The following is a 14,426-nucleotide window of genomic DNA, read 5'->3' on the forward strand; positions in this document are numbered from 1 at the left end:
AACGGGAGAGGCCACAACAGTGAGAGGCCTGTGTACCACAAAAAATAATAATAATACATTAATTAATTAATTAATTAATAATTAAAAAAATCAGCACTGATGGATAATCAGTTTACTGAAAGGTCCTTCAGGCATCCTTGGGGTCAGGGGTCAGCACACTTTTTCTGTAAAGAGCCAAACAGTAAATATTTAGGCTGTGTGGGCCATACAGTCTCTGTGGCAATTACTCAGTTTTGTGGTTGTAGCATAAAAGCAGCCATAGACAGTATGTTTATTACATGTGTTCCAATAAAACTGCATTTACCAAGACGAGCGGTGGGCTGAATTTGGCCTTCAGGCCAGGGTTTGCTGACCCCTACTTTGGATGATACCTAATCAATTTTTATCCCATGTTGTCCTTGTAAATCCCCCGAAATCTCTTTGGACTAAAACACAATATAAATCAAAACACACTAACAAACTAAAACACCATTCACGGCCATGGGGGTTAATGGTGACAGAATCTACTGTACCAAAATTCAGAGTCAGAAAAAGGATAACAATTTGCTTTGTTATACTGTTAACATGGTCCCCACATTAGCTGTCACTTACCTAAAAATGACTTAGCCACCGCATGCAGAGCTTGGGAAGGCCAGGGCATGAACCAGTCAATACCAGTGTTATTTACTAGACCTTGAAAAGAAAGAGAAACAAAAGAGATGATCGCCCTGCAACTCCGAGATGCTCGAGAATATGGATACCGTCTTTGGTATCCAACACATTGGTGAACGAGCTGGGCGGGTCCAAAAATAATGATCAAGGGACTTCCCTGGCGGTCCAGTGGTTAGGACTCTGCACTTCCAATGCAGGGGGCGCGGGCTCGACCCCTGGTCGGGGAACTAAGATCCCACATGCCACGCAGCCCGGCCAAAATTTTTTAAAAATAAGTAAATAAACAAAAATAATGATCAAAAGCAGGGTTTCTCAACCTCGGCACTATCGACACTTGGCTGGATAATTCTGTCTCGTGGGGCTGTCTGTGCACTGTGGGATGTTTGGCAGTCCCCTGGCCTCTGTCAACTAGATACCAGTTGGAAACGTGGCCGCCCCCACCCCCCAAAGCTGGGACAACCAAAAATGTCTCCAGGCATTGACAAATGTCCCCTGGGGGAGCAAAACGGTCTCCCTCTGTTCTAGGGGCAGGTACTGCACCTTCCATGAGGCTGCCAGAATTTTCCCAGATGGAAGGGCGTGGAGAGCTACACTGCACTCGCTATGGGCCTTGCACCTGGGACCGTGAGCATTTCCTCGTATCAGAAGGATAACAGCCATCCAGCGACAACACGAGAGCCTGTTGGCAGACGTGAGGGACCGCTCGGGGCTCATCTGACATGGCAGGGCCCACATTTCAACCTAATGACCATGGCATGGGTCACTTTGCTGGTGGAACCTCATATGTCATTCCCTCCCTAAGGCACGTGCCCTGCTGAAGGGGGAAAATGGATTTGCAGGCTCTGCTCAAGGGCACCTGGGAAATTTCTGCAGCGGGTCCTCAGGGTGTCCCCCACTGGCGACATGCCCAGGACGATGTGCAGGTTATTTGCACTCTTGTTCACGAAGTACTGCCACATGGACTCCTTGGCCGGGCCCATCCCTTGCTTCAAAGCCTCTTGTCCAATCTGACTGAGGATAGACTCCTTCTCCTCATCTGGGAAAAGCGCGGGCACGATTCCTAGAAAACAAAGGCCAGGATTGGGTTTAAGTTCCGGGGTTATTATCTTTCGAGGCACTGAAACGGCAAGAAGCACAGCAGACGCAGCAGATGCCGAGTCCAGGGAGCAGGGCCTGGGTCCCAACCCTGAGACCCAAGGCTCACTTGCCGTGTGTGTAAATCCCTTTGAGCCTCAGTCTCCTCATCTGTGAAATGGAAATAACAAATGCCTCCTGCTTACTTGGGCGGGTTATCGTGAGCATCAGAGCAGGGGTTCTCAACTGGGGACAACTCTGCCCTTCCCAAGGGACATTTGGCAATGTCTGAAGGCATTTTTGGTTGTCCCAACGTGTGTGTGTGTGTGTGTGTGTGTGTGTGTGTGTGTGTTGCTGTGTGCGTCTGTCGCGGGGGGTGGTGCTAATGGCATTTGGAGGCCAGGGATGCTACTAAACATCCCATAATACCCAGGACAGCCTCCACAACAAAGAATGACCCCACCCCTAGGGTCATCAGTGCCAAGGAGGAGAGGCAAAGCCTTCATTCTGCAGCAAAGCATAAGAGCTTCAGAGCTCTCTGTCCTCGACCCTTTGGGGTACTAGTAAATGGACCCACCGGACTCTACTCAGTCTTCACAGAAAATACACCCCGAGCCCTGCAGTGGGGTTTACAGATAGAGAACAGGGCTGACATTTACATCCCGGATTACAAGTTTGTGACCCATGTATGAAAAGTCCGCTGCCAACCCAAGGACACGTGTGCTAAATGCCACATCAATAGCCTAGACAGTAGGTGCCCCAGGCATCCAGGAGACAGGAAACTGGCACCGTCGAGGAGGCTTCTTGAGGAGGGTGACCCTGCAAGGCACTAGAGCTAAAACTGGGGGGAAAGTTTCCTTGGTGCTGGACTTGAAAGTGGAGTTCTGTTGTTTTTGCCCCCAGCCCCCATGCATTCCCCCCTTTCTTGTCATAGGTCTCTTTTCCTTTGGAGAATCACTTCTCATCCATTCTAAGTCTGCATGTGGTTTTGGGTCGTCATGACACTACCCCAGGCCTGACCAATCAGAACCCTGCATGACCCCGGCCAAAGTCATTGGCTCAGGGATGGGCATGTGATCTGAGCCAGCCAATGAGAGCCCTGCTAGGCACTTTGGCCACAACTCCTGGGAAAGAGAAACGCTCATCCACTGGGCTAAGAAAGGAGGATGCAAGTCTGCAGCTTCTAGTGCCATTTTTAAAAACTACTTTGGGAAAAACCCAAGAATGCAAATAAAAGAAAAACAGTAAGGCCAAGAGCGAGGGAGAGACCAGTTCCTGATGATATCATTTGAGCACCTGAATCCAACCTGGACATTTTCAGTTCCAAGAATCAATACCATCTCCTTCATGTCTCCCTAATTTTACGTAAGCTTGTTTGGGTTGAGCTCCTGTCACTTGCAACCATGGAGGCTGATAAAGAGACGGAGAGAGAGAGTGTGCCAGGCATGGGCAAGATGCAGAGGCAGGATGCAAAGAGTACACCTGGAAAATGAGAAGAGAAAGGCGGCCAGGCTGCAGAGACAGGACAAGTCAGTCCACGGAGACCCGGAGCAAAGAAAACACGAGTGCAATGCGCAGAGAGTGGTATCTTAGGAGGAAGAGCAATACGGAGATGTCTGCAAAAAGTCAAGGTCAGACACGACGAGGGTCTGGCTTAGATGGTAAAGGGGACACAAGGGAAGGGACAGGCTTTAGAGACAAAAAAGCATTCGCAAATGTGGGAGGGGCTAAGAGTCGACACACTCCAAGGTTTAGACCTGATGAGAGTTATGGAATAACTAAATACGTGGAGACGGGCAGGGGAGAGCCCCCTCAGGACGAGGAACAGCCAGAGTCTGGCTAGTTGGGCTTTGGGGGTTTTGTTGGTTTTTTTCTTTTTTTGTTGGTCACTATTTGTACCATTTCAAATTAGTATAAAACATTTTTATTAAATATCAGATGGGTTCCCTGAGAAAAGAGCTAACACAGCAGGTCTGAGGCTGCTCCCCTTACAAAAGCCTGTTTACGGTGTTGGCCCTTGGCTGGCTCCTGGGAACTTAGACTCCACGAGGGTTCCTTCCACCATTCACCAATCAGAGGGGCTTCCCACGCCTCAGCTGTGTGTACAAACTGCGGTTTATGCTGACTACCTGCTTTCCCTCTGGGAATCTGGAATTTGGTATGTGCCAGGCAGAAGGTGCCTACCTGACCAGCCCCCAGTGAACAGCCTGAGTGCTGAGTCTCTGCTGGGTGTCCCTGGTTGAGGATACTTCACACATGTTGTCACAACTCCTTGCTGGGGGATTGAGTGTATCCTGTGCGACACCCCAGGGAGGGGGCTCTGGAAGCCTGTGCCTGGTTCCCCCAGACTTTACCTCACGTGCCTTTCCCTTTGCCGATCGTGCTGTATGGCCTGTTGCTGTAATAAATCACAGCTATGCGGACTACAAGATATAAAGAGGAATCTGCTCCTGGTTCTCCTCTGCGTTCTCTTGCTCTGGTTCATTCTTCCTCTTTGAATTCAGTCCTGGACTCGCTTTGCTTCTCACTGTCTCCCCCGGGATGATTCCATCCATCCCCAAGGTTTTACAAACTACAGGCCAGTGGCTCTGAAACTGACATCTCCACCCGAGGCCCCTCTTCTGAGCATCAGACTCATCTATCCATGGAAATAGGGTCTTTACAGAAGTAATCAAGTTAAAATGAAGTCATTAAGGTAGGTCCTAATCCAACTTGACTGGTGTCCTTCTAAAAGGTGGGTATTTGGACAAAGAGGAAGACACAGGGAGAACAACAAGAGAACACAAAGACAGAGATCGGGGTGATGCCTCTACGAGGCAAAGACTGTCAAAGATTGGCAGCAAACTACCAGAAGCCAGGAGAGAAGTGTGGGACAGATACTCCCTCAAAGCCCTCAGAAGGAGCCAGCCCTGCCGACGACCTGATCTCGGACTCCTGGCCTCCAGAACCGTGAGACAATAGACGTTTGCTGTCTAAGCCACCCCTTTTGTGGTTCTCTGTTACAGCAGCCCTCGAAAACAAACACACTACCTAACAGTCCGTAGGTGTCACGGACTCCACAAGCCCCACGTGACACAGGCCCGATCTGGTCTTCCCTTCCTGGTGAACGGAACCACTCATCACCCACTCAAGCCAGGAACCCGAGAATCATGCCTGACACTCTCTTCCTCACCTCATCTGGTCCATCCAAGTCCCATTGGCTCTACCTCCAAAATATCTCGAGAATCCACCAGTTCTCTCCGTTCCCACTGCCCCACCCTCGTCCAAGTCGCCGTCATGTCTCACCTGCACCTGAGCAGCAGCTCCAAGCTGGCTGCCCTCTCGGGGTCTAATGCATCTCTAATCTAGTTCCCACAGGGCAGCCAGAGGGCTCTTTTAAAAATGGAAATCTGGGGACTTCCCTGGCAGTCCAGTGGTTAAGACTCCGTGCTTCCAAGGCAGGGGGCATGGGTTCAATCCCTGGTCGGGGAACTAAGATCCCACATGCCATGCAGCACGGCCAAAAATAAAATAAAAAATAAAAATAAATAAAAATGTAAATCCGTACCACAGCACTGTACCCAGAATAAAATCTAATCTCGGGCTTCCCTGGTGGCGCAGTGGTTGGGAGTCCGCCTGCCGATGTAGGGGACACGGGTTCATGCCCCGGTCCGGGAAGATCCCACATGCCACGGAGTGGCTGGGCCCGTGAGCCGTGGCCGCTGAGCCTGCGCGTCCGGAGCCTGTGCTCCGCAACGGGAGAGGCCACGACAGTGAGAGGCCCGCGTACAGCAAAAAAAAAACAACAACCTAATCTCCTTTAAATGGCTCACAAGGCCCTGCGCGGTGTGGCCCCTTCACCTGGTTTGCATCCCGTCCACCAGCTCACCACGCTCCCGCCGTACGCACTGTACCCTTGGCCTGTGATGCGCCTACCCACCTGTGAGAGCCTGAATGGTGCCTCCTCTGCAGGTAGGAAGTGATTTAAAAAGGTAACGCTTATCGGACGGCCTCCGCTGAAAGCTGAGCAGCGGAGACCAGCAAACCCCGTGCAAGACCAGCGTCCTGGTACCTGAGGTGAGCATGTTGTTGATGAGCTCCAGGAAACCCTCCTCGGCCACGTGGGTGTCCGTGAACAGGAAGATCATCATCTTGTTCTCAATGCCAAGTTTCAGGTAAAGGTTCTTCAGATCTTCCCGGAAATTGTTCTCAGAGTAGCCGCGGCTCAGAAGGATCTCAAACACCTGCCAACACAGAGCACAGCATCCCTGTGAGACCACCGGCCCTAGGGAGGGTCTCCAGGTAAGTGCAGAGGGAGAGGACAGCTCCAGGCAGCGCAGCTCGGGTTGAGCCACCATCAAAGAGGGACCAGCGACAGCAAATCTGGATGACCTGGGCCATTTTCACAAAATACGGTTGAGTGAGAAATGCAGGACACAGAAAACTGACATCCCTTTTTGTCAGACAAACCACAGTGGACATTCTGTGCGTGCGCACACTTGTGCGAGGTGAGCGCTTATGCAGGGAACAAGGCCTGTCCAGACGGATTATGAATAGGGCTGCAAAAAGAGGAGTGGGGGTAATGCAAAGGACACCCTCAGTCATTAAAATGAGTCATTTGATGGGAATTCCCTGGCGGTCCAGTGGTTAGGACCTGGCGCTTCCACCGCCATGGCCCGGGTTCCATCCCTGGTTGGGGAACTAAGATCCCGCAAGCCACATGGGGCGGCCAAAAAAACAAAAGAGTCATTTGAGTTACTGGGAGGGAGGGAAGGCAGGGGATGAGCCAAGCAACAGAGGAAATGGGTGTGGGTACAGCCACTGTGTGAACTCATTTAAAATGAGATAAATTGGGGGAAGATGTGTAAAAAAAAACCTAATAAGAAGCAATTTAAAAAATCTTAAATTAAAAAATCCTATGACACACAAAAGAGATAAAAATGGAGATAAGGACACAAACGTAAGCCAAGTCTTTCCTGTTCAAGCACTTCCGGCTCACACGTGTGGAAGTTTAACTGCGCCCAACGGTATAGAAAAAGCTCGGATTTATGGAAACAGAAAGATCCCCCATTTCCTCCCTCCCCTCTGCCTCTAGTCTCTCTCTCACACACACACACACACACAGAGCCTCTTTCACACTCACAGGCACTCACTCACTTTCATACCCACACACGTTCACACTCACAGTCACTCTCAAACACAGTCGACACACTTCCATGTTCGTGGGCACACACACAGTTGCTCACCCACTTTCACACTCAAAGCCCCTCACACACATTCACACACGGTTACACACACGTGGACACCCACACACCCTCTCACATAGTCACAGGCACAAACCCAGGGCAATATGGAAGCCCCTCAGCCACATATAATCAGGTCTCCAGTGCTACCTGCCGCCTGCAGACCCCGTTCATCCTCCCCGACTGTAGCTTTCACTCGCCCCCTCAACAGGTCCCGGCACCCCTGGCATAGACAGCCCTCTCTGGTCCCCCTACCCAACTGCCCCTCCACTTCCCAGGACACAGGGACAGCCCAACACAGCCCACTCCTCCTCCTCTTCCCTCCGACATCCTCTCCACCATTCTTCGAGCCCACGATGCACAAGCACTACCCCAAAGGAAAATGCATCCATTTTTGTTTGTTTGTTTTGTTCTTGGTTTTGTTTTTTTGGCCGTGCACCATGGCATGTGGGACTTTAGCTCCCCAACCAGGGATCGAACCTGTGCCCCCTGCAGTGGAAGCGCAGTCTTAACCACTGGACCACCAAGGAAGTCTCAAAAATGCATCAGTTTTACTGGAATAATCAACAGAAAAGTCAACTTGCCCAGAGGGTAACATTATATCCTACAGAAAAATGTAGGAAACAATAGTAGAACAATTACATTTGAATAATGGATGATTTTGATTACATATTTTATCTAATTTTAAAGGTACATCAACCAAGTTAGTTTAGAAATACTTTCAACAAAAGGTTAATATGTGTGAAATACTGCAAGCTAGATTCATTGAATTAACCGTGACTGCTCTTCTATATAAAGAGTTCTCACAAATCAATAAGCATATAAAGAGGCAACTCACGAAAGGGAAAAGACAAATATCTAATGAACGTATAAAAAGATATTCAAACTGCACTATTAATTAAAGAAATAAATTCTCATTTGAACTATAATAGTTTTCACCTATAACCCTGGCAGATATCAGAATGACAATACCTGGTATTGGCAGAGTAGGGAGAAAAGGACATTGCTGGTAGCATAAATCAGTTTAATCCTTTGTCGTGGGACTGATTGGTTGTTAATGAAGACATTTTTAAAAACAAACCAAATACAGTGAATAATAGAATGACACTGTACCCCCCACCCATCTTTAACATTTGCTAAAAACCCAAAAGTCATATTTGCTTCAAAACTATTTTTAACAAAGTTATGGATAAAATTAAAAATTCTTTGCTTCTCCTCTGGTCCTCCATCTCCAGGCTTTTTTTTTTTTTTTTTTGCCACACCGTGAGGCTTGCGGGATCTTAGTTCCCTGACCAGGGATCAAACCCACACCCCAGCAGTGAAAGCGCTGAGTCCTAACCACTGGACTGCCAGGGAATTCCCTAGGCCCTTTTTACTCCTGATTCAAGGAGGCAAACTCCACCATGAATTCAGGTCCAACCTTTCTAATGTGAAATCTGGTGCCACGGATCAAAAGTCTTTTAAAAACATATACCCTTAAAACCCTCCAGTTTCCCAATTTCAAAAGAAGATGTTTGCATGGAAAAAACTGATCGGTGTGCAAAGAACAAGAATGTTCATCACTGCACTGTTTATAATAACAAAACAAGGAAAAGGCTAAACGTCCACCAACAGAGAGGCTTATGTGTGGCCTATCTACACAAGGGAACGTTGTGCAGTGTTTCAAAGGAAGATGCAAATATATAGCTATTGGCTTTAAAAGATGTCAGTGATCTAGATTTAAATGGAAAAAAAACAGATTACAAAAGTTCCATATAGATGTTAATTATATAATATTGCAAAATTGTAATATTTCTAAATGTCCGACTAAAGAAGAATCTTTAAAATATTGTACTACACATTCATCAAATTTGGATTCTGAAAGATGTCAAATGACAAGGGATGTTGACATGTTAAATGGAAAAGGTATACATTATTTTTATACTCTGAAAAATATAATTGGAAAATAAAATTTTACAAGACCCTCTTAAGAAAAAGTTACATATAACATTAACCCATTGCTAGTAATAAGTTAATATATTTGTAGACTCATAGGAAAATTCTGGAAGGATGTGCACCAAAATGTTACTAGGAAGCAACAGTGGTAATCCTTAGGTGATGAGATTACAGATGATCTTTATTTTCTTTAGATGTTTCTGCATTTTCCGAATAGCTGCAATGCGGACATATTACGTGTATATAGAGACCAGTGATCCCATAACAACAGTGATCACTCTGTGATGATGATAATGATGTAGAGTTCAATCTGATTCCAGAAGACATGAGAAGACGAATAAGACAGCTTGTGTGAAAGAACACCTTCTAATGCTAGTAGAAGGATTACGGAAACCCAACAAGAGGTATCCCCTCCGAGAGGATGGATCAAAGGGATCCAGGGTACGCCTCAGGGGTAGCTGAGTGCCTGGTAATGGCTGAGGCTGAATAACGACCCTGTTCTGCCCAGGAAGAGCAGGCACGCCGGGGGGCATGGGGGGGCAGTCAAGGCACCTGGGGCTAGTTTTCAGCAAAAACAGAGACACTGAGGATAATGCAAGACCCTAGTAATGAACAGGATCGGATACCAGAGAACTAAGGACAGTGTGGGAGGGTGAGTTGTGGAGACGACTCCTCTTCAAAATTGATACTCATTGCACGGTGCACGTCTCCACGGTGATGGGCCCGGCTGGCGAGTTAACCTGTGGGCACTGCAGGACTATCTGTAAGAGCCTAAGGACGGTGTGGAGAAACAGGACCCTTCATACAGTGCTGGGGGGATATAAAATGGTGAGGCCCCTTTGGAAAACAATCTGGCAGTTTCTCAAATGAGTCAACAGAGGATTGCCGTTATGACCCAGCAACTCTGCTCTTAGGTATCCACCCAAGAGAAATGAAAACATATGTCCACACAGAATCTTGTACATGAATGCTTAGAGCAGTGTAGTTCATAATAGCCAAAAGGTGGAAATAACCCAAATGACTGTCAATAGATGAATGGATAAACGAAACGTGGTCTACCACACAGGGAACATGATTCAGCCACAAAACAGAATGAAACACTGATACATGGATGAAGCCTGAAAACATTATGCTAAGCGCAAGAAGCTGTCACAAAAGACCACATGCTCTGATTCTATTTGTATGAAAATCCAGAATAGGAAAGTCGAGAGAGACAGAAAGTAGATTAGTGGTTTCTTAGGGCTGGGGGGGTTGGAAGGACAGGAAGATAGAGGGCAACAGCTAAAGGGCTTGGGATTTCTTCTTGGGATGATGAAAATGTTCTAAAATTGAATGTGGTAATGGTTTCACAACCTTTTGAACACATTTTTAAAAACTATTGAATTGTACACCTTAAGTGGATGAACTGTATGGTCTGTGAAATGTATCTCAATAAAACTTTTTTTTAAAGATTCTAAGAATGTCCCAGAACCATGCATGCTGGTTGTGCTGATACATTGCCGACCCTCAACACTGGGTCCATGGAGGTTTAGGGCAACCCCCCCTCTACACGAGCACAGGTCACAGGTCACAGGATTTGCTCGTATTTGACTTTTGAACTTGACTTGACACATTCTTCATTCCAAATACAATACAATAGTTAGATGCTTCAAATATTCAGCTAAAATAATATCAACCCCCCCAACAAAAACACTTTATACTCTATGAAAACATGGTGTTATGATCTGTTATAGATAGCTCAAATATTTGCAGGAATTACTAACTGTGGAAATTGGCATACCAAACCCATTTCTGGGGGTCGGCTCACCTCATAGCCAGCTGTGAAGGCAGCCAGCCTGGCCAGAGACTGCTTCCCGGAGCCCCCGACCCCAACCAGCAGGGCGTGGCCACGGTCCAGTCGAATGATGCGGTGCACACGGGTCAGGTGCTCCAAAGCATCGTCAAAGAGAACCAAGCTCATTTTGGTGTAGCTTTCATTATACTCTTCAAGAATTTCCTGAATTTTAGAAAAAAAAAAATTTCTTTAAGAATCACTGGCTTTCAAGAGACAGACTCTCTCCTTTTGTGCCAGAGTGATCAAGAACAGAGGAGAGATTTTTCTGAATGTCTATAATTGTTGAAATTATTCAATCATTCAGGTTTAAGAGACTAGCTTTTACGATCAAGATTTCGACCTGCTGGTCTGTGACTGGCCAGCAGCAAGCCAATGCTAGTTACAAGGTTCGACTCGTGAATTAAGATGAAGATGAATATTAGGGGGTCAGATAAGTGGTTCCCAAAGCTGGCTGTGCATCGGAACCCTGGCATCCTTCATGGGCTTGATGAAGGGAAACGCACAAAGATGGGCCCCAGGGGTCTGTGTTGAACAAATTCATCAGACCATTCCCATGCACCACTGGACACGGACACCACTGGATCAGACACGAGCCGACATCCTGACCCGAGAGACAGAGGCGTGGGCGTTCTTCCTAGCTCCACCTCCTGGGCACCCACGCAACGCGCTCCCGGAAGAGGGGAGCCCTGTCCGCACCTGGAACAAAGCCTTGGCTGCCTCGTAGTCCTGAATGTCTTCATAAACACGCGTTTCCTCTTCGTGCAGGGCCATCCGGAAGTCTCCAAACAGGATGGGGTCCCTCATCACCACCTCCGCATCATCGTTGAAATGTACCGTGACCAAGTTGCTTATGTGCTCTTCGACCTGATAATACAAGACCACTTCAGGAAGCCAAACTCAACACCATAGACGTGCTAACACTTGTCAGAAAGAGAGTGTATGCTAGGATTATCTGAAGTAATTTGCATTCGATTTTTCCCCATTGGCTGCAATAATCCTCTTAATTATTATTATTATTATTATTAATTATTAATATTATTTATTATTAATAATAATCCTCTTAATAATCCACCCTACTTTACCTGTTGACTTTCATTATTAGTCTCTCTTTTTCTGCAGTGTCCCATACAAAAAATACATTGAAAAAAATACATTGGGTTTTTTTTTCGATTAGTACTTTTTCTTTTCACCCAGAGAAGAACTTTGTGGTTAGAGTTTGTTTTTTTGCATTTGCTGGTCCATATTCAATGTACTGACCAGTTGCTTGTCTGTTTCATTGATTAACCGGTCGTGGAAGACTCTCAGACACTCGTTCCTCCAGACTCTCACCATCTGGGTCACCGTCTGGAACCTACAGGATGGAAGGGGCAAAACCAGCCACAAAGTTATCCAGAGAAGAGCAGGCTGAATGCTACTATTTTCAGATGGGTACACAGGGTGCAGAAAAGGACAACACTCCCATAGTCTTCCCCACCCCGGTTTCACATTAATTGAAATGTAATGCAAGCTAACAATTTAAGTGTAAAGACCATAACGTTGTCATTCATCAGTTACCCTACTGCAGGGAAGAAAACGAACATTGTCTATGAGTGACGTCAATGACCTGAGAACCTGAGAGGACTCCTAGTTGCTGGGATTCAGGAATTTAAAATCAGCAGCAGGGCCACTGGCAGCTCCTGTTTCTGAGAACCGACTCCATCTGACCCCGGTTCTGGGTCTTCTTCTGGTTTCTGGCAAAGAGCTCTCACTCCACCCTAAATACCTAGAGCTGCTCCCCCTGGAACTGCCATTCTGAAACCTTCAAGGGCACCCAAGAGTCAATGTGGGTAAAGGGAAAGTTCCTAATTCACTTTTCAAAATTTTGTGGATTCATAACATGAATCCACGAAATTGGAGGATCCCTGCAAATCTACATAGATGAAAGTTTACATTAGTGTAAGTACACAAATACGTCTAGCTTTCACGAGTCAATTTCTAGACCCAGACTTAAATCCCTTCTGTCTTCCATGCTTAACTTCTCCCAAAGACACATATATTGATACATAGAACCAGTCAGCAACTGGTAACAATTCAGGTGTGTGACGGAAAGGCTCCACGTGGGTCAGTTTCACCTTTAGAACTGAGAAAAAATGGTGGTCACAGCAGTCCTACCGAGGGGTTGAACACACCTGTCCACACAGCCACACACCTGCCTCTCCCGGCTCCACCTGCCTTCAGCTCAAGGGCTCAAGAGGCATCAGGTCTTAACCAAGCATTTGACTCTGTTCTTCGTTTAACGTAAGCAGAAAGACACTGGGTAATTAATTGATACATGGATTCACACCACATTCCTTGATAGCTCCTCTGTCGTAAAAGAATAAGGAAACCCATCGTACTGATGGGGCACATTTCAGTGAGAGAAAACAAACTCACCGTTCTGGGTTAGTGAGGACCAGACCGTTAAAAACCCGCGAGATATCTCGAAGGTTAAAGATGTAGTGGAACTTGGATGGGGTGGGCAGTAGGTCCTGAACAATGTTTTTGTAAAGTGCCAACGTGCAGGATGTCAGCTTGTCACTTACAGCCACAATGCTCTCATGAAACACCTATAGAATGAAAAGACACCCCCCCCAAGTGTCTATCAGTGAATGAATGGATAAGCAAACTGTGGTCCATCCATACCATGGAATATGATTGGGCCGTAAAAAAGAATGAAGCACTGACACCTGCTACACGGATGGATGAACCTTGAAAACATGCTACTCAGTGAAAAAAACCAAACACAGAAGACAACATATTGTATGATTCCATTAATGGGAAATTTCCAGAATAGGAAAATCCATAGAGACAGAACGCAGATCAGTGGTTGCCGGGGGCTGAAGGATAGGATGGAATAACTGCTTTGGGGGTGATAAAAATACTCTGGAACTAGACAGTGGTGATAGTTGTACAACATTGTGAATGTACTAAATGCCACTGAACTGTATACTTTAAAATGGTTTTAATAGCTAATCTTAATGTTGCATGAATTTTACCATAATTTTTTTTTTTTTTTTTTTTTTTTGCGGTACGCGGGCCTCTCACTGTTGTGGCCTCTCCCGTTGCAGAGCACAGGCTCCAGACGCGCAGGCTCAGCGGCCATGGCTCATGGGCCCAGCCGCTCCGCGGCATATGAGATCCTCCCAGACCGGGGCACGAACCCGTGTCCCCTGCATCGGCAGGCGGACTCCCAACCACTGTGCCACCAGGGAAGCCCTACCATAATTTTTTGAGAGGAGGTAAGAAAACAATTGAAGAGCCAGTGAAACTAATCATCTGATCTGCTTTTGTTTCCCTAGATTTTCACATTAACTGACAAGTCAACGTGATATGAAACCAAAGCCCCAAACCAGCCCTCAGTCTGAGGTTGATTTGACTAGCACAGACCTCACTGTTTTGGAAGCGAATGGTTTAACGTAGGGCATGAACACGCCAGGTGACCGCTGATCCCACACCTTTATGTTTCCTGCCTGGCCCTTCAGGACTTTAAGTGTGCAAGCCTGCTTTAGAAGGCAAATGCCAGGATCAGAAGGTCATTATTTAAACGAACGGGTTCCATTTATGGGGGTCACGTAAATCACAACGATAACAGCAATAACTAGTATCTAGTGAGTATCGGACATGTGCTGGGCACTGTGCCACACGCTTTACATGCATTTTCTCCTTTCATTCTCCCCAAACCTAAGTGAGGT

At 46.7% G+C, this 14,426-nt stretch overlaps 1 protein-coding gene across 3 annotated transcripts in view; it reads right to left on the reverse strand.

Moving 5' to 3' along the window:
• Positions 1–14,426, reverse strand: part of DNAH10 (dynein axonemal heavy chain 10) — a 148,158-nt gene that overhangs the window by 34,526 nt on the left and 99,206 nt on the right. For all 3 annotated transcript variants that reach the window (XM_060118805.1, XM_060118803.1, XM_060118804.1), the window contains 7 exons: positions 13,129–13,301; positions 11,974–12,067; positions 11,413–11,580; positions 10,690–10,878; positions 5,777–5,948; positions 1,508–1,711; positions 592–672 (listed from right to left, as the gene is read on the reverse strand). In XM_060118805.1, coding sequence (XP_059974788.1) covers positions 592–672; positions 1,508–1,711; positions 5,777–5,948; positions 10,690–10,878; positions 11,413–11,580; positions 11,974–12,067; positions 13,129–13,301 — 1,081 coding nt within the window. The remainder of the gene's footprint in view (positions 1–591; positions 673–1,507; positions 1,712–5,776; positions 5,949–10,689; positions 10,879–11,412; positions 11,581–11,973; positions 12,068–13,128; positions 13,302–14,426) is intronic.

Source organism: Mesoplodon densirostris, chromosome 15, assembly GCF_025265405.1.
Source record: "Mesoplodon densirostris isolate mMesDen1 chromosome 15, mMesDen1 primary haplotype, whole genome shotgun sequence".
In the NCBI taxonomy this organism is placed as follows: Eukaryota; Metazoa; Chordata; class Mammalia; order Artiodactyla; family Ziphiidae; genus Mesoplodon; species Mesoplodon densirostris.